Source organism: Haemaphysalis longicornis, unplaced genomic scaffold, assembly GCF_048455015.1.
Source record: "Haemaphysalis longicornis isolate Haplotype H1 unplaced genomic scaffold, Haemaphysalis longicornis Haplotype H1 scaffold_1, whole genome shotgun sequence".
Taxonomy (NCBI): Eukaryota; Metazoa; Arthropoda; class Arachnida; order Ixodida; family Ixodidae; genus Haemaphysalis; species Haemaphysalis longicornis.
The window spans coordinates 157,074,627-157,093,677 of NW_027526203.1; the positions used below are offsets into that span (position 1 = coordinate 157,074,627).

Consider the following 19,051-nt stretch of genomic DNA (forward strand, 5'->3'; position numbering starts at 1 on the left):
GGTAATTATTTTATAAAGCCTGAAAGAAGAAAAACTACCATGCGCGGTCTGCGGCGGCCGCACCAAGTAAACGCTGTGACGTCAGGAGGAGGTGCACCGTGATTGGACGATGTCCAAGATTAGCATTCAAACAAGTTTCGGTTTCTGTTCTATAAAACAACATGCTTGACGTCTGATGTTATCGTGGGATGGGCATTCTCGATATCTCAATAATCGTCATACCGTGCTTCTGAGATGTTCTTGGCTGTAAAATGCCTAAGGTAAGCCTCCCAGGACGGCTTGGAATTGTAGCAATCACTAGCCGAGGCCCATGCAGTGTATGAACACCCTCCGCGTCACCGCAGATGCTCAAATGTCACGTGCTTTCCCCCCATATTTGGAGCTTGCCTCACTCATGCCTCTATTGTAAAAAACGGGTTCGCACCAGGCCAAGGGTCTGCTGATTCTGGCCTGTGCCCACTGCCTGCAAGCAGTCGGTACTTATGGCAACAGCACGGCAGCGAGAACTCGCTAGCGCATCAGTGCCAGTCTGCGTGCGTTCTGCGGACTCATTCATGGAGCAGTGAATGTTACGGCCCAAAAATGGTGAGCTCAGTATAGAAAACATCGGCCGAAAACGAAAAAATCAGAAGAAAGTATCCTCGGGGATTCAAACTTGCAACTTGCAAAATATCAAGCATAGCGCTCCAGACCACTCGGCCAAGGACCGGCGCTGCTGGCGTCGGAAATATGAGGTATATAATGTAGAACCAGTTTACACTTTTATTTAGTTCAGCATTTCGAACAGCTTAGGTGACTGTTTGTTGCATAGCGCTCCTGCAGTAAGCGTCCCCCAAATTTCCACAATATCTCATGTCTAGCAATTGCATTTCTTACACAGAAAAGCGTTCGCAGATGTGTAGTTGTGCTGTTGACTGCTGTGCTTGTTCACCCAGTGCAAAAAAGTGCTTCCTGCTCCCTAACTTTATGCTGTACGGTAAAAGTATCAGTTGATTTTATTTCCTTAGTACCTATATTGACTTCGCTGACTTCTCCCGCCTTCAAGTGGCCTTAGATTTTCCTACTAGCGTACCAGTCAGCGAAGCGTCGCATGTGCAGCGCTTGTGTGGAGCAACCTGGATTTGGAGCTTGATACAGTGTACAAATTAACAAACTAAAGAAAACCACACTCTTCCATTCACAAGCGTGTGGTGGCTTAGTTTCAACTGAGCTAACGAATTGCGACGACCTGTCGGCGGCCGGTGGACTATACGCTGGGCCGACTGACTCTGTCGGAAGGTCGGCGAGCCTTGCAGTAGCTCAGTCAAGCCAAGTCATCTCCTGACGTCACACGAAAACGCCACATAAAATGGGCGAGGATGCAGAGAGGAGGACAGCATTTTCGAATTGATTTTTCTACTGAATAAATTGGCGTAAACGCACTCAGAGTGGTCGAAACATGGCCTATGGACTCCGTACTACAATTTGCGCTAGTACGTAATTCCGCAATGTTTACAAATCACTCCAGTGTCCCTTTCAGGTCGGACCTATGTTGTGCCGGAGTGCCCGCGCAAGCGCAAATCGGTCGAGGCAGTTGCGTAGACGCAGTAATAATCGCAACAAAAAACTGCGCTTAAATAAACAATGAGCATCTTAGGAAAGTACAAAAATGAAAAAATTATGCCCCTTTAAAATAAGGTTTAACGTTAAGTTGTCAGTTTGAATAATTACTGTGTTTTTTGGATAGTGCGTGCAGTGGCTGCGGTGGCGCCACCGTACGCACGATCCAAAGCAGGGGGGGTCCAGGTGCGGGCCATTTTTTGAGGCGGAGTTTCGCAACTGCCTACATTGAAGAGCTCTGGAGTACCACAACGGAGAAACACAATTGAAAGAGAACTACAAGTGGCAGGGAAGTAAATCAAGACTGCAGGTTTCAGTGATGTGATTGCTGCGCCAATTGTGCCTAACTGAGCCGACAAGTAAATCGGGCTACATCCTGCTACATTTCAAGCAATCTGCACCAATCTTGCGCCGAAGGTTCGTTTCGCCAGGCTTCCTCGATGTGGCGTGCTCTGGTGGGAGGAGTCCTCTTTACGCTACAGGCATTGAAGAGGAGGGAATCTCTTACTATCTCCTTTGCAACAAAACTTGGCGTTCATGTGACTAGCTCCGAGGGGTCGAGATGTAGCGGACATTGAAAGGATAGCTAGCGGGAAAGGGACGAAAGTTCGAGATGGCTTACTTTGGGACCGGCCGTCCGTTCATTGAACAGTTTCAAAATTTGAAGAAAGTTATCTTGTCTGACTGTACATGTCATTTATGATGACAGCTACAAAAGCGCTTGAGGAAAGTATTTTCTGATAAAACTTTCGTTGCGAAGCTACTCTTCGTGAAGAATGTAGTCGAAGTTTTCACTGATTTTTTGCCTTTGTTTCAAAGACGTGAGCCGTTGGTCCACTTACTCTATGATGAGGTGATGGCCATCGTTCACAAGTTGTGTGGAGGCTTCATGAAGACTGAGTCTTACCGCTCGAAGAAAGCCAGAGAGTTGCCATTGTTGCAAACCTAGTCCTCTGCCAATTGGAAAGCGAGAGTAGAAGTCGGAGAGGACACAGGGTGTGCAATTTTGTTTTGGAAACCTGGGGAGAAACAGACATTGAGGTTGGGTGGTAGAAGCTTTTATATAAAATGGACTGAGTACCTTCTTAAGCCCACAGTTGAGGGAAGAGGAGTCCTGTTGCACTCATTTGAGGAGGCTAGCTACCTGGCTGCCACAAGTGGTCAAACCCTGAGATATCTTTACTTTAATGTATGAATACACGCTCCTCTAGCTTGAACATGTTGAATCAGATCCGTCTACACGGATTGACGAGTATTGGCAGCAGATTTTGAGCAGAAGGAGGCTGACAAAAACCAAATTCCTCTCTTGGCCAGGGTAGTGAAGGCATTACTTTGCATTCCACACAGAAATGCGTATGTGGAAAGGGGCTTCAGTGAGAAACGGCTCGCTTGACAATACACGATGTTAATGGCATCAGGCACAACGTTGTTTGAAGGAGGTGCAAGTCGCTTCAAAGTGACACCAGAGGTTTTGAGAGCAGTACGAATGTTGACCAAAAACTACCAAGAGCGCATTGCAGCTGAAGAAGCTCGGGCAGCTAAGCAGTGGTGTCCTGACCCAGCCAAGGCTGCTCCTAGTCACGATGGGCGAGACAGGCTCTAGCAACAAGTGGAGACCGCAAAAAAAAAAAAAAAAAAAAAAGAAGCTGGCGAATGCGGAGCTAAGGCATAAAGTCTAAGAGCTTCAGCGATGTCGAAAGTGGACTGTCTCTTCTAGCTGAGGGTAAAACAAGAATGGCAGCAGCACTGGACAAAAAAAAAAAAAAAAAGACCAGTCACGATAGTTCCACTTTCAAGCGTGTTTAACCAGAGAAACATGGGTTTAGCACAAGTGCCTGTTTCGTTTCGTTGCTAGTTCTGCTTACTTAAGTTCAAAGGCCTTTTCAGTGTATCTAGTATCGTTGTGTTTTATTGCCATGTAGTTGATTTTAGCTTTAAAATGTAGCAATTTTTTGTATGTACATCAGACTGGCCACATTATGTGACTGTGTTTCGTTCATTATGGTTTTATGAAAAGTTCTGTAACGTACCGAATTGAATGCTATCCCGATAGTCATTCTTTAAAATTAGAAGTCAAGTTTTTTCATGATCTGTTGGCTCATGTAGTGAATGTACACACTCACACGAGGAGTTTCGGTGCTTGTCTTCAGGGCGTTTCATAATCATGGTTAACAGACATTTGTGCAGCAGAAACCCGTCTGCACCGCCGGAATTTTCCTTGTTTCAACATTGCTGTCTGCCCAGGATGCTCCTTTTGGTGCTCCTGTAGGTTGTTTTCCTCCCCTCCTAGCAATACGGACCCGCGTATAATACGAGGTGTAATTCGGGGACAGCAAAATCAGAAAAAAAGTTTTCATCCGCATATAATGCGAGGTAAAGAGCACAGAAAATATTTATTTGCACTGCAGTTACCGTTCAGTCATTGTCAGTTTTTGCTGGCACTGTCTCCCGACGTCCGTTCAGTCATCGTCAGGTTTGCTGCCGCTGTCTCCTGAATTCACCTTGTCGGAAATGTCTCCCCACAGAAAGTGGTCCTCAGTGCCATCAAGGAGCGCGTTCGAGATGCCGCATTTCTTAAAAGAGCTACTGATGAGCTCCTCTGGGATGCTGTCGCACGCATCCACGATCCAGCCACAAAGCACTGCTGGAGAAACCCGCGTCAGCCATTCGGTAGCTGTCAGTTACAGGTCTTCTGACCTCATCCATTCTTGGTAGCAGGACCTGATGCAGTCTTTGAAAGGCTTGTTAATACAAACGTCTAGCGGTTGTAGCTGGGATGTCAAATTCCTCCTGGCATGACAATCAGTTGGGTGCGGGGTTCGCGCAACAGCGTCTTCACAGAATTGGCCAGGTGGCAGCGAAAGGCGTCCAACACGAGCACTGACGGGAATCCCCAACAGTGCTCCAGGCCGCCGACACCGCACAAACTTTATCCAGTCAAGCACCAGTTGCTTTCTCCACCAACTAATGCTGCCTTCGGTGACGCCGAACTGCCGTCCTGGGGCGCAATTCCTGATGGTCTCGGCACATAAAATAACTTTTCTTTTAATTGCAGCCGAATGCTGTTTTCGTGCACCTGACCTCGTGATAGACTTTCGGTGAACGTGCAGAGATCCTTCGCGTGGTCAAAACAATCAAAATGGCGCCAGCTGAGAGAAGCAGCAGCCAGCTAACGCCACCGCAAGATGGCGCACCCTCCGCTGAAACCGAAAGTGCAAATTTTCGGCTGAAAAAAACTTTGGGATCCACATATAATACAAGGCACAAATTTTACATAGTAAAATTTGGAAAAAAACCTTGTATTATACGCGGGTTTTTACGGTACTTCAAAATGACTCGACCCAACCACATCACTGAGGGTTTTGCTCAGGCTTGCAGCCACAACATTTTGACTGTCATGGCAGCATCCAGTTGAGCCACCTTTTGAGTATGTGGCATCCGGGTGTCAAAGAGTATATAATGGGGGCTGTCAAAGCGAGTCTTCATCAAGAACCTATTTTTTAAAGCACATTCCCACTTGTGACTCAAGCACGCTGTGCGACGGCACATGACGGTGCGCGATGCGTGTCTCACTACGAGGCGGTGTTCACACTTGCGACGAGCTGGGATGCGACTGCATTTAGCGGGACCTGTACGACTTCCTTGGTGTCTCCACCATTTTCACTCAGAAGAAAAGTATGTTACACTAGTGCGACAAGAACAGGCAAAAATTACTCTAGAAAACACGCTACTAACCTGGCACAGTGCCGAAAGCATTGCGGGTTTCGGGAGGAGCTGAAAGTAACGAACTCAAGCGGACTCTTTTCAACATATTATTGCCAGAAGAGATACACACGTTTGCTTTCACACCGCAACAGTAGCATCCCGGCCCGCAATTTTCGCTTCTTTTCACCAATGCAGAAGTTCTGGCACCTCTAAACTCCACGGTGTTTCTTACTCATCAATAGGGGTACGAAAAGGGTGTGGGTCCTGCTATCCGTCTAGCTAATACGAAGATTATTTGCTTTTACAATTTAAACGTGTTTCTCTGCACTGGTGCGTCCCATACTGTTCGTTTATTCGTACATGTGTACGCTGGAGCCACTGACCAAAGAGCCGGAGCCGCCGCCGTTTGCAATGCCGGATGTAAACAAACGTTTCGTTTCCGGCAAAGTCAGCTGAATTTTCGGCCATGATTGGCTATCCAGTTTTGTGATGCCGTCGCGCGACGAGGAAGTTATGTCCGAAAGCGATCAGCTGTGCTGTAGCAAAGCATTCAACAGCGATGGCCAGCTCGTCGTTTTGTGACGTCACATGACGTCGCAAGACGTGCTGAGTCGCAAGTGGGAAGGTGCTTTTTTACTGCTTTCATGACTCGAAAATGATGCGAATGACTGTACGGCAGCTGAAAAACATGGCACCATATCATAGATCAAAAAATGGCTAGCATGGAAAAAGAAAATGCAAGGAGGGCCAGGAAGCCTATAAATTTATTGTTTATTATTTACGTGGCTATACAATGTTCCACAAAACCCTTCCGCACTGCTGCAGGGAAGTTCTATGATTTGTAAAAGCATTGAAGGACTGCAAATACTGTTTGTCTTTAAAATTTCTGGAATCTTCAGAATTTGGAAACTTTTAGAATTTGTTGACTCCACCTGTCTTGTTATTAATTGGCCTAACGCGACACTGTTTATAGATTTTTAACAAAACATCAGTGCACCCCCTGGTGTCATTATTTGGGGTGTAATGTATTGTGCACGGTGTTTGTGGCATAATTGCCTTGGGAATGCAAGAGACATTTGCTAAGGCAGCTAATTTTGCTAAGTATTGCAGTAGGCTCCGTTTTGCACGCTACGTGGGACAGAGCACTGCAGACATTACTTTCAGGCCAGTGCTGGGTGGGCCTAAGCAGCGGGTTGGTCATCTCAGGTCAGTCGAATAGTGTCGATTATTTTGGAGGCCAGGTCCAGCTTAATTAAAACCTCTTCCAGGTTTAGGGGCAGCAGCCCAGTGTGGAGAACGGACGATCCACAAAAAATTGGCCCATGCAGTGCTCGGGTAATTCGGTACCTTGGTGCTCAAATGCAGGAACCTTGGTATTCTAGCGTGGCTATTAAGTCAGCTAAGCCAAGTGAAGTTAAAAATCAGTGAAGAGCAGCGAGAGCTGTATTTCTTCCAAGTACACGTGCTGCTTTCCCGCATAGCTTTTTATTGAGGCAGCTATGTGTGGTGTAGTTTTGAAATGAGTGGACTCTGAAGTGTTGTGGAGCACACTTTACGTGTTCCCAAAGCATTCTCTCAACCATAAAACCATGACTTCTCTGTGGCTGGAGCGCTGATGTAACAACTTTAGATCAAACATTTTATACATTCTGATGAATGTGGCACTTGTTTTTTAATTTTCTGCAGCATTTTTGCATTGACAGTAACTGGTGCTTTGGAAGGCCACCGCAGCTTGTAGCCTCTTTGTGGGGTTTATCTCCTGTGTCGACTGTTTTTGAGGTGGAGTGGTTCCACCTCGAGTGGCCGCTCGTGACGGCGCTCTCTCTGACTCTCTCTCGGGGTGGCTGCGGTGTGCAGGTGGGCTACCGGCGCAACGGCCACAATGAGGTGGACGAGCCCATGTTCACGCAGCCGCTCATGTACACCAAGATCCGCAAGCAGGCCACCCTGCTGGACATCTACTCGCGCAAGCTGCTCGATGAGGGCGTCGTCACCGAGAAGGAGATCGAGGTGAGGGCCCATGTGCTGCTCGCATTGTGGCACGCTATTGCGGTGGACATAACCTGCAGTGCAGTTCTGCCAGCCAGTGTTGCTGCATGCTGTGGGTGTCTCCTGTTTCCTGAGTTACAGTATGCATATTAAGTGGCAGCAGGATGCAGCCAGCTGGAAGCATGGTAGATGAGAAAGATCTATGTTTACAAGGCGGCCATCAAGAGTGTCCGCCCACGGCTTCTTTGTCATGGGACCGCACTGACCGTTGTTTGCTGTATGGCACCCCCTTTGTTGTGTAGTGGGAGGTTCTCTTTGCGACCCATGTGAAAGTCCTAGGCGGTGCACCTGGGGATAGTTGGGGGTTGTTGAGACAATGAAGGCCTGGCTGGGTTGAAGAGAGGTGATGCAAGTCTTGACGATGTCTTGACGATCGTTGATGCTGAGGGTGAAAGTGGGGGGCCGTCACTGGGAGACTCTGTATGGGGCCATTGTAAGACTGCATGAGAGGGCTGCTGGCGGCATCATGGCACACGAACACGTAAGTGCAGGACGGGAGGTCCTGGCTCGTGAAGGTGGAGCAGTCACTGTGCTGTGGAGTAAGCACAGGCCAGATTTTCTCAAAGAGCAGCTGTACACCAGCTCAATTGATGTGCAACTCGGGTCTGTCTTGAAAGCTGAGTGGAAGCTGAGTAGGACGAGGGGGAGGTGGTCAGCCAAAGATTGGTGGGGCTCGCAGGTAGTGAGAGCTGCGTCGAGCTGTGTAGGTGCGAGCACGTCATCATCCTGTTGTCAGACAGATTGCAAGAGATCGTGTGGATGTGGCTTACTCCCAAGATGGAACCGAGGGTGGTGAACACGGTAGCTTGGACCTCTCACCTGTGTTCCATGGGGATAACAGCAGAGCACTCGAAATGGCACACCTGTTCAAGTGCTGTGGCGACTGTCCCTGTGGTGACATCTGCGAGCGGGATCAATACAGGCCAGCATGTGAAGCGGCCTATGCATGGGAGCAAGTAGGCGCCGGGTTAGTGTGCACATGCGTGAAGTGGATGTCTGGTACGTTGAATGACGAGACTGGAGGCACACAGTTGTATGCCTTGTTACCTTTATACATTGGCAGTCCAGGCAGGTATGTGCCTTCTGGTGGACATGGGCATTCACGCAGGCCAAGCACCACGGGGCCAGGGGTTGTTCGGATGCCTGGGTAACTCCTGCTGTGCAGGGCGTTGAATCGATGAAGCAGCAGTGCAACGTAGGGTCGGGGGACGCCTGCGGATGTTTCTCAAGTGGTGGTGCTTGAGGTTAATGGCAGCGGAACTGTCAGGGTGTGGCATGGCATTAGCCAGCTCTTCCAAAGAAGTCGATTGGGATGAGATTGCTGATGTGGTGGAGATCGACGGTAAACACCGAGGTGAGGGAGATTTGGTGGGATGTTGCGCAACGAGTATGAGCTGTGGTTTCACTGGAAGGCGACTGACTGCCTGTGGTCCATAAGGATGTACAGCTCTCCACTCTCCAGGAAATGTTTGACGGCAGGGTAGACAGAAGGCCGCGTCCGAATGTGCTGCACTTAGTTTCAGCCAAGTTCAGCTTCTAGGGGTAGAAGCCAAACAGTGCCTAACCAGATGTGAACTGTTCTACAACAGCCCCAACAGCCACAATTGATGGGGGGTGGGATGAGGCGGAACTAGGCATCAAGAATGGAATGTAAAAGCATGGCAGTGTCAGGGAACACCCTTTATGTTGTGGAAAAGGCAGTCGCTGCTCACCAACTCCACTTGTGGGGCTCTGAAGATCCTTTTCTGGTGTCCAGCAGATCATTGAGAGGCTGGAGCAGTTCATCACATGTACGAATGAGCTGTCGGTAGAAGTTCAGCAAGCCCAAGAATTCCCTCAGCATTTGTTCCGGCGTGCTGAGCAAAGTCCAGGATCACCTTCATTTTCGTGTCGAGAGGTCTGTCTGGTGCTGTGCAGAGTGACCAGGTGGCTCAAAAACTCTGTAGTCTGCATGCCGAAAACAAATTTTTTTTTTGTTTATGACAGTTAAACCTCATTACAAGAGGCATGGATATAAGAGACAAATGGGTATAAGAGAGACTAATCACCCACATCGATGGCCGCCCTATCTTTCTCATTAAACTGACCTCTTTTATAAAAGACATTGGATGTAGAAGATAGTTGGTTATAAAGGACAAGTTATCCTTGAATTTTGGTCAGCAATCTCGCTTCTAGCATACATTTTAACTTTAGATGTGGTGCCACCAGTTACTAACTGCAGTTGCGTCCGTTGTGGAATCAAAGGGGACGGCAGACACCCGCAGTCGCTATTTATTATAACTTCAGCAAACACAGCGAAGTGGTTAAGTCAGCTATGAAACGATGACGAGAAGCCCTGTGAAAGGAACTGCAACGTGCAGAAGTGGTTAAAGCTTACCGCCATGGGTACAAGCGCGACCGCGCGTATTTTCTCTCCTGGCTAATGATGTGCTGGAGACGAAAGCACGCCTCAGCACGACGCGTCAACCAAAACAGGGGTAGCATGGGGCTTTGCCTGAGCAGCTGGGGCTGTTTTGAGGCCACCGCAAAGCTGTAGCTGGCCCACAGGGTCTGGTGGGCAGAACGTTCTGGCAGGGTGTAGTCGGAATGAGCGAGTTCTAAGACGGCCAGCCATGACAGTAGTCAGGCTCTGTTTTGTGAGTACGCACACACGTGAGCTTGTGCCTCATGTAAAGCTCAAGCCTCCACTTCAAAGCGTCCACTTGTTGGGCCAGCGTTAGTAATGTGCTACAGGGAAAGCCGTGTAGCCTAGAAATTTGGGCTTCTTGCTTCATAACTCTCGGACAGTAACCTATGTACCTGGTCGTCTGCGCTGCAGTTTGAGAGTAAAAGCCATAGCTTTGACCTGAAGGGACTGTGAAGACAGCTTGGGCCAACTTAGTCAAATAAGCTATATAATGACAAAGGTAGAACAAACGGTGCCAACCCTTAGAACCTACTTCCCCAGCTGCACTTCTGAGGCGGTAAGTCTAATTATCACTATTGTCTGCTCCCGACAATGTCAACCCCCGGACATTCAAATAGTTGTGTGATTTGGCAGCTGGAACTGGTGGTGTTTCAAATAACAAGTTCCACGGGGCTGCAACATGGGGGAAACAAACCTGAATCGGTGGTGAAGGTACAAGGTGCTGAGCAAGTGATGGCAATGCTGTGCCATCTCTCGAAGCACGATGATTACCAATTACTTTTGAGGATCAAAGAGTTGCAAACAAATAGGACTCTGTTTCCCTCTCAGAAGCCCAGCCTAAGTTGTCCAATTCTAGTCAACTTTTATCACCCAAACGAAGAGCAAAGCTCATGGCTACGTGTCGTAGGCTTACTACATGCTGAAAGGGCCTGCTGGGTCTTAGTACCAGGATTATTAAGCGATTCCAAACTTCCACTTTTCTCATGACAGGGTTGAGTCAGTGTACTGACAGGGCGCTCGGTTTGCTGCCACCCCAAATACATCACAGGGCCCTTGCCATATCATGTAATCTTCCAGGAAGCGGGTAATTGACAATCTACCTCTTTAAACTTACCTAATTTCTCAGCGATAGCTATGACACTTCCCACTGAGCCAAATTGTAGGGAGGTGTGAAAAAAGCGAACTAATATGAAATCAAAAGCGAACCTTTTGAAAAAAGTGAAATGATATGTTCTTCTCTTCGTGATCTCTTTTAAAAGCAGAATATTGAATATTCAGATCCTAAAATTTGTCAAAAGGGGAGGGGGGATCTTGCATATGTACCAAGTGTTTGCTTTGCCAAAAGCCTGACAATTTTACCTAACCATGAGGTACATTTGGGGCAAAAGTCTTGTGTGAGTCTTTTTCTCTGCGGACTAAGTGCACGTCGGCTTGGGCAAGAAAGTGAACAGGTGTGCAGGTAAGCAGGTGTGCAGATAAGGAGTAATGCGGTGCGCACAGTCTCCATCCCCCTCTCCCTGGTTCCGCAGGAGGAGAAGGAGCGCTACGAGAGCATCCTCTCGGAGGCCTACAAGAATGCCGAGAAAGAGGACAAGTCCTACAACCGGGACTGGCTCGACTCGCCGTGGAGCGGTGCGTTGGCTTCTCGGTCCTCCGTGCTTGTGACGCGCACACAGTGGAGCTGGGAAATTTTCACAACAGGATGTGTGCGCCTCCTGGGCACTGTCTTTCAGAGAGCTGATGCACCAAGATTTGCCCCTGAATGAACTGCTGCACAGTTGCACTTTGCTTAGGCAAAATTTTATTCCGAAAGTCGACAGTCCATCTCCTGGGCAACACGGTGTGAGGATATGGAGGGAAGGGAAGCTGAGGAGAGGCCTTGACATCATGGCTACTGAAACTGGAAGTGCCATTTTAGGAGGTCTCCTTTTTTGCTGGTATTTTGGGCACACTCGCCACCCTGTCCACTTGAGCTCACTCCACGGTCATCTGCTCTGTCGGCGCCTGTCACCTATTGAACGGGCCGCACCGTGATGTAAACCCTCAGTGGGCCGGCCTTTTGCCGCACTTGTTATGACTGTTGCCAGTGGCCCCCTGAGAACGCAAAGTAGTTAATTGACTTTGCCCCACTCCTCCCCATGCGCCGTTGGCTAGTGGGGCCTCTTCCACGCTTTCTTTTCTTCATGCGTGTGAGGAGACCGTATCACATTTTCATGCGCAGAGTCTGCCGAGCTCTGAAAGTGCGCTGAGCTACCTAGCCAAAGTAAAGCGTGATCTCTGGCTTTGTGTTGTTTGGAAACGTTTTCAGCTCCACAGTGATCTATATAATTGTGACAAGTATGTGGAGCTCGGCATAGTCATAGTCATCTTAGCGGCCAATGGCCGTGGGATTTTTTTCAACATATCCACTTGGATTGAGAGTTAGAGCATTATAGTGAGAAAGTGTGCTTTTCCACAAAGCATATTTTGTCTATGAACACCAGTAAAGATTGAGCCATTGGGTATACAGCTTTGCTGTAAAAAAAGAAAAAAAGAAAACTGTCGGAAAGTGCAGGGCTTTTTTCCCCTTTGCTTTCAGCTTAGTGCAATGCACTGGCTTTTTAAAAAAATCTTTTTACTCCAAAAAAGGTGATGCTGTGGCCTTGTGAACATTCATCTTTATGTCAGCGCTTGTTATGTAAAGCCTGAATAGGGCTACATTTGAATGTAGGTGAGCACAGCATGAAAGATAATGGCTGCCAGATGGCACAAGCCCTCTTACGTTTCAAAACACTGCGGCAGCAAAAGTGTGACACAAGCAGGCATGTGAAAACTTTCTGGATTGTCAGCGTCGCTGTGTTGTTCCATCAGAGAGAGCATTAGGGTGTGCACAAGAACAGCTGCAAAGTGCCTCAAATCATCATTCAACTCATCATTCATTCAAATCATCAGCACCTGGGAGGTACGCACCGGGCTTTGATTCTGCCGGCCAAAAAGTGGCCGCACAGCTAGTTCAGCTTGTTCAGGTGAATGGCGACCTCGTTAACATGGACCAGTGGAACTAGCTCCTGCGTTTTTCTTTGTTCCTGTTTGGGTAGTCTGGTTGAACTGCAAGTACGCCGCCACTGCACCCTTCCCGTGGGGTGCTTGCTTTTTTTGTGACAACCTGGTTGCTCAGGTGTCGATATTTGTCCCAAATGTTCTTGTGCTTGTGTCGGTAATAGTAACAGTGACAGCAATGTCACTGGAACTGGGCAAGTACCGTCTTTCTTTTCATTCCGTGGCGCAAATTCCTGCCAGTCATTGGTTTGTTTCGGTCTTGTGATCGGTAACGACCCCATTTGGTCCAGCTGCTCGGTTCTCCCCCTGTGTGGCGGCTGGGAAGAAATTCAGTGCAAAGAAATTCAGTGTACACCACTGGCGCGTACTCATAACGAAGATGTTTGCTGATATGCGACCGGAAACTCTGAGGGAAATCCAGTCTGGTGTGTACTCATAACGTAGGTGTTCGCTCATACGGTATTTACTCGCGCAATCCTCACACTTTTTTCCAGGAAAATCTGTATGAGCTTAGGGGGTGCAATAATTATGCGGGGAAAAAAATTTCTAGTGGTAAAATGAGCTTAGATAAGATTTGAATGGGTACTATACATAACCAAGACATTTCCAAGCAGGACGTGCCGTCGTAATAAAAGTACAAGGCCAACATATACGAAACCCAAAAATTTATTCATTGTGGCCACCCGCTACTAACTTCACCATCGCACATTCGGTAGTGAGAGACCCAAGGTGGAACAGTCCTAGTCTGTGTCCATGCTGCTAACATCGCTGGTCGTTGCCTCGTCATCACATCCGGGTTTCATGTCAGCTTCGGAGGCCTCGTGTCGATCCCACACCAAGTGGTCTTCAATCACATCCAGGGCATTTGATATGCCCGTCTTTTTGAAGCTCTTGATGATGACGTCTGCAGTGATCACTCCCCACGCTTCCAATATCCAGCTGCACAGCAGCTCCACTGACGTTCTCCTTATCCTGCCGGCCAGTGTCAGAGCATGCTGGCCTTCGGCCATCCACTCTTCGTACAGCCTTCAAAAGTTATCTTTGAATGGCTTGTTCAAAGACACGTCCAAAGGCTACTGCAGCATGGACGTTAGGCCACCTGGAAGGGCAGCCAGCTCAGTGCGCAGCTCCTTTAACTTTGCACATCTTTGAAAAGTGAAAACGCCTGTGTGTTCGAGATTTCTGCGCACGTTAAAGATCCCCAGGGGGTCAAAATTAATCTGCAGCCCTCCACTACGGTGCGCCTCATCGCCTGTGTAGCGTCGGCGCGTTAAGCCTCATTATCAATCAGTCAATCAACTTTGTGCGTCTTGTTGGTTGCCTTCAGTTCCTCGTGCTGCCGTCTCCAGTAGTGCACGCTGAACTCGTTGACGCCGATGTGCCTGTTTGTGGCGTGGTTGCCATGCTCTACAGTGCATTCGATAGCTTTCTACTTGAAAGTGGCAGTATAACTGGCGTACTGCCCCATGGCAAAGCAGCACCAAAACCAGCACAGAACAAAGCGATGAAACACTTCTCGAAATGGTGGAAAGCGAGCTTTCGACAACTGATTAGACAGACTGCTGCTCCTCCATCAAAGGGGCAACTGCGGTCTGCGCGAATTCTGCCTAGTAGTGTGCTCGCGAAACAGGCCCAACGACAGTGTGAGTAGCGTTTGAGGGATAACACTAGGCTGCCATGCACCTGGCACGCCTGTATACACCACGCCTTCTGCCGAACGGAATAGTGGCAAGTGCGTGCATCGTGTGGGTTTCGCAAGGAGACAACTTTTGCCTTTGCAGTTTTGGGGGTGTGAGGATTGAGGTAACAAAAAATGAAAGTTTGGCAGCTCACATTAGGGGTGCGAGCATTAAGTGAGTGCGAGCATTATGCGAGTAAATGCGGTATGTGCCTTACGCACCACTGCATATTCGAAAACTGTTCTGATGAAAGTGGTGGGACAATAATCTTTGGGACCTTTCGGTAAAAACAACCAGCTTGAGATGAAGGTAATGTTGACCTAGCAACAACAGTGCGTGCAATTTTGAGCGCTTGAGAAACCAATAACGTGCAACTCTACAGTGCCTGAAGTTCTGGCGACTTAACGACACACAGGAAGGAGTGTTACTTGCCTGTGGCATGAATGTCTCTACTGTAAAAAAAAAAAAAACTTTTGTGGCCTGGTTCTGATTTGGTTCGTGAGTTACAACGAATTCTCAAATAAAATCCCAGGAAAGGCTAATCTGCCAGCTGTAGAAAAGTTGACACGTGCGAGGGGCGATTTCCATGCGAAGCGGACGACGTGCCTGAAGTGTGGACCAAATCTGGCAACAACACCCCGATGTTGCCCGCTGACGGCAGTTTTTTTCTAGTTTCAGTGACTTTAAGTGATTGTGGTTGCTGTGCACACGAGCTAGCACAGCACCAATCCTCAGGTGCACGCTCCGAAAGCAAGCAGACTCTGGGACAGCTCTAAATAAATGCGGCCATCTGGTCTCCTCTGCGCAGGCTTCTTTGGCGATCGGGACCCAATCAAGTGCGACCCGACGGGTGTGAGCGAGGACGTCCTGCAGCACGTGGGCGTGGCCTTCAGCTCTCCACCGCCGGGCAACTTCAAAATCCACCCGGGCCTGCGGCGCATCCTCAAGGCGCGCATGGAGATGGTCGAGCAGAAGACCATCGACTGGGCCCTGGGTGAGGCCCTGGCCTTTGGCTCCCTGCTCAAGGAGGGTGTCCACGTCCGGCTCAGCGGACAAGACGTCGAGCGGGGCACCTTCAGGTACTGCCACTGGCTGGGGCTTTGTCTTTTGCCCTACCGCTTAGCGCAGCGCACGGAGCGAGAATATTGTGAGCACAAACCTCGTGTAACACGAACACTCAGTTTCATCAGCAGTGATTATCGCCATCATGCTTCTTCTTCGCCCCTACATCATGCGCATTCATCCTCATCGCTGCTTTCTTCATTTCTTCTAACACTGTGTATCATCATCATCACTATTTGAGACGACGGTTGTTCCTTTTTGGCCAAGCTCGGTGCTTGTGAATAAAGCGGCCTTCCAAGCGTTCTTGCTTGAGTCTCTGAATATATATATCGGAGACAAAATGGCTCATGGCAGCGGGTGTGCGCAAGCGACCAGATAATGTCACAGCGAACAGAAACGCGAACTACAAAGCTTTGCAGCTACGATGGCAAAGGAGTGAGTAGCGACACCTAATGGACAAAATAGTAACAGCGCAGTGAAATGCTGATTGCGGTGGCCGTACAGTTTCTCCTTTTGTGACAGATGTCGCAAATGCTTGGCCTAGGCTAAGCTCGTGGGATCATCTGGCTGCCCTACGAAGCAACGTTTCCCCTCCTGTCTTGGTCCATGCCGCAGGGCTCTCGGGCGACACTGTTGGTTATGTCAGAGTGTCAGTCACAGCTGGTGCACATTACAGTACAGTAGATGTTCGCAGGAGTTCCCGCAAAAGTGCATTACATACGTTGGGCTAAATTTTGGGTGCCGTGGATGCTTTCTTACTCCACACGAGGCAACATTAGTCCATTCAGTCGTACAGTTGTGTTTTTGTTTCGTTAAATGCTGGGTGAAGACCACGAAATGCTTATAACGTTATCTTTTTCTCCCACCCTGGATTGTGCAATTATTGGTTACAACATGACTTTGGCTGCACTGAGCATTCTTGACACACTCGCACCTGCTCACTGGATCTCCAAGACCCCTATGTAGCAGGTGTGGAGATGGCCTATCCGTAAATCCGCATTCTCACAACATGACACGAACACTTCCAACAACTGCAGTAGAATAATTTACAACCAAAATTTTGCCCATTGCAAACAACGCTATTTCGCCGGAACTTCTCAGAAATTTGTATCATCCCGAAATTCATATCACCCAGAGTTGTATATTGAGATTCTGCTGTATACAGAAAACACAATCCACTATATCTATCATGCTTTTTAGGTGACGACCCTGTGTTTTCTGTTAATTGCGTTTTTAAGTTTTGAGAGACATCAAATTTTTACACCTCACTGGATACCAGCCATAGTTTTACCTGAACCTGTACACCAGTCATCCTCATTGCCTCTTAACTCATGTCACTTTTATTTTTCCTGACAGGATTTAGCATGTACCTTCTCACCGCTGTCAGTAAATAACTACATTTTTGGTCCTCTTTGCTCATAGTTGGCTTTGGGTCATTAAAATCAAATCATCATCATTATGATTGATGTGACATCTGGCAGCAGCATGGAACTCTGGTTACACAGCTTTATTGAGCTTCAGCCCTGGTTTCACCCAGAATGACATGAGTGCTACTGCACGTGCTCGTTAAATTACAGAGGCAGCATGCGCACTGTGCCGTATGCTCTGGGACTGTGAGCACCGCAAACACTGGGCAGCTGTGCCCTTATAGCTGATAGTGGGCAGACGGCAGGTTTGAAACAGGTGCCTACCACTTACTGGTTCGATGACCTGTTGACCACATTTGTGGACATCGGCTGTCAAAGCGTGTATAAAAATGATCCTGCAAATGGGGAGGCTTTCCCGTATCTTTGTGTGTTGCAGGCCTCGTGTGAAACCTCCTACCTCACTGTCGTGTTGTCCTGTTTTCTTTGTTAAGCATCTAAGCAGTGTCACCTAACGGAGTCTAAACAGTGTCACCAGCTGTGCGCATCAGCTTTACAGCCAGAGTGAGCTTGAAATGTGGCTGACCTCACCGCATTTGAGGTTGACTCAGCTATGCACACAGGGTGGTTGAATTTGTGGGGGGGGGGGGGGCCTAGAGCGGATTGTTCAGAATTGTCCGGCCGCTCTGCCGAACTGGCTCTCGGGACAGTCCTGCGCAGACTTTCGCTGCCCTCAGCCGATTGAGGCAGCATCGTGGGAGTAGTTGGCCCCAGTCATGTAATGGAGCTGGGCATCCACGGCTTCGCCCTTGAAGCATCCATTTTCATTTAGGAAAACTCGCCCAGGGCTTGCTTTCTTCAGTTCTACAAATGTGATTTTCCCGTTACTGGGGCGGGGCACTTGTGCATTTGCTTGTCCTCTGACCTCTTCACTGACCTCTTCAGCCGTCGTGAGATTGCGATGCACAGAGCCGGGTCGGTCCTTTGTAGGTCAAAGCCCGATGATGGCTTAGAATTGTTTGCAAGTGCTTGCGGAGATATAGAAAGTTCTCTGGCCAGGTTTAATAAATCGATGGAATGCGATGCTTCGCATGCAGTGAAAACTCCTCTTGAGTGTGTGCGAGATTTCGGCGCACGTTAAAGATCCCCAGGTGGTCAAAATTAATCCGGAGCCCTCCACTACGGCGCGCCTCATCGCCTGCATTGCGTCGGCGCGTTAAACCCCACAATCAGTCATCAGAAAACTCCTCTTGTCGTGTCCCCAAACGTTTCAACGCTATGAGGGGACCGGTTTGAGGAAGCCAGAAGGCAGCGTGAGTGCTAAGTGCATCACCAGAGACTGGCACACCTTGCACGAGGAACATACTGCGAATATGCGTTCGTCTTTCCATAAAAAGTGTGACTGTGGGAGTACGTGCATGCGACTCGGAATGGTTGAAACTACTGATTACGATCTACTCCTAACACTGCCTTAGTTGTTGTGAACAGATGAATTTAGTTTGAATATTTCGTTCACCACCCACTGTCCTTGAAATAGTTTACCAAAATACTGCCTAGCATGCAGCCCTCCTGATCTTCAAAGCCTGATTAAAAACGGCTCATCCAATATCATTGATCATTAAAAATTTGACGCTGACGGTAAATCATCTGTTTACTCGTGGATCTTTGTTTCTATAGTGCGTGCTAATATATTTTTCCTGGTCTTATGGTGGCCCCATTTTTATATTTCTGCCCATTTTTGCTGAGGAAGGGAGATCTTGCTAGTACTGAGGGATTAATACAGCCTAACCATGTACTATAACAATACTGAAGTGTCACTGAAAAGTTATTGTTATTACCGCTAATTGTAATGACTGGAATTTTACTTGGCATCTGATTAACGAGACAGAAACACATGGTTGTATGGTTGCACAGACTAAGCAGTGTGCCCCCCTACTGAGTTAACACAACCTGCAAAAAAGGCTGACACACCTTCATACACATAGTGTATATGGTCATGTTTACCGTGCCACGACTGTTATGTCAGTTATGCTGTTGTAGCCGGTATTGTTGTTATAAGTGGGTTGAATTGCATTTGGAAACAAAGTATACCACAGTTTACCACTGAGACAACCCTGCAGTCATGCCGAGTTTTGTTTCATTCACTA

The 19,051-nt window shown here is 48.2% G+C and overlaps 1 protein-coding gene across 1 annotated transcript in view; it reads left to right on the forward strand.

The window, feature by feature from the left end:
* Positions 1-19,051, forward strand: part of LOC144138370 (2-oxoglutarate dehydrogenase complex component E1-like) — a 110,882-nt gene that overhangs the window by 62,326 nt on the left and 29,505 nt on the right. The window contains exons 12-14 of the mRNA XM_077670622.1: positions 7,162-7,314; positions 11,290-11,392; positions 15,287-15,557. Coding sequence (XP_077526748.1) covers positions 7,162-7,314; positions 11,290-11,392; positions 15,287-15,557 — 527 coding nt within the window. The remainder of the gene's footprint in view (positions 1-7,161; positions 7,315-11,289; positions 11,393-15,286; positions 15,558-19,051) is intronic.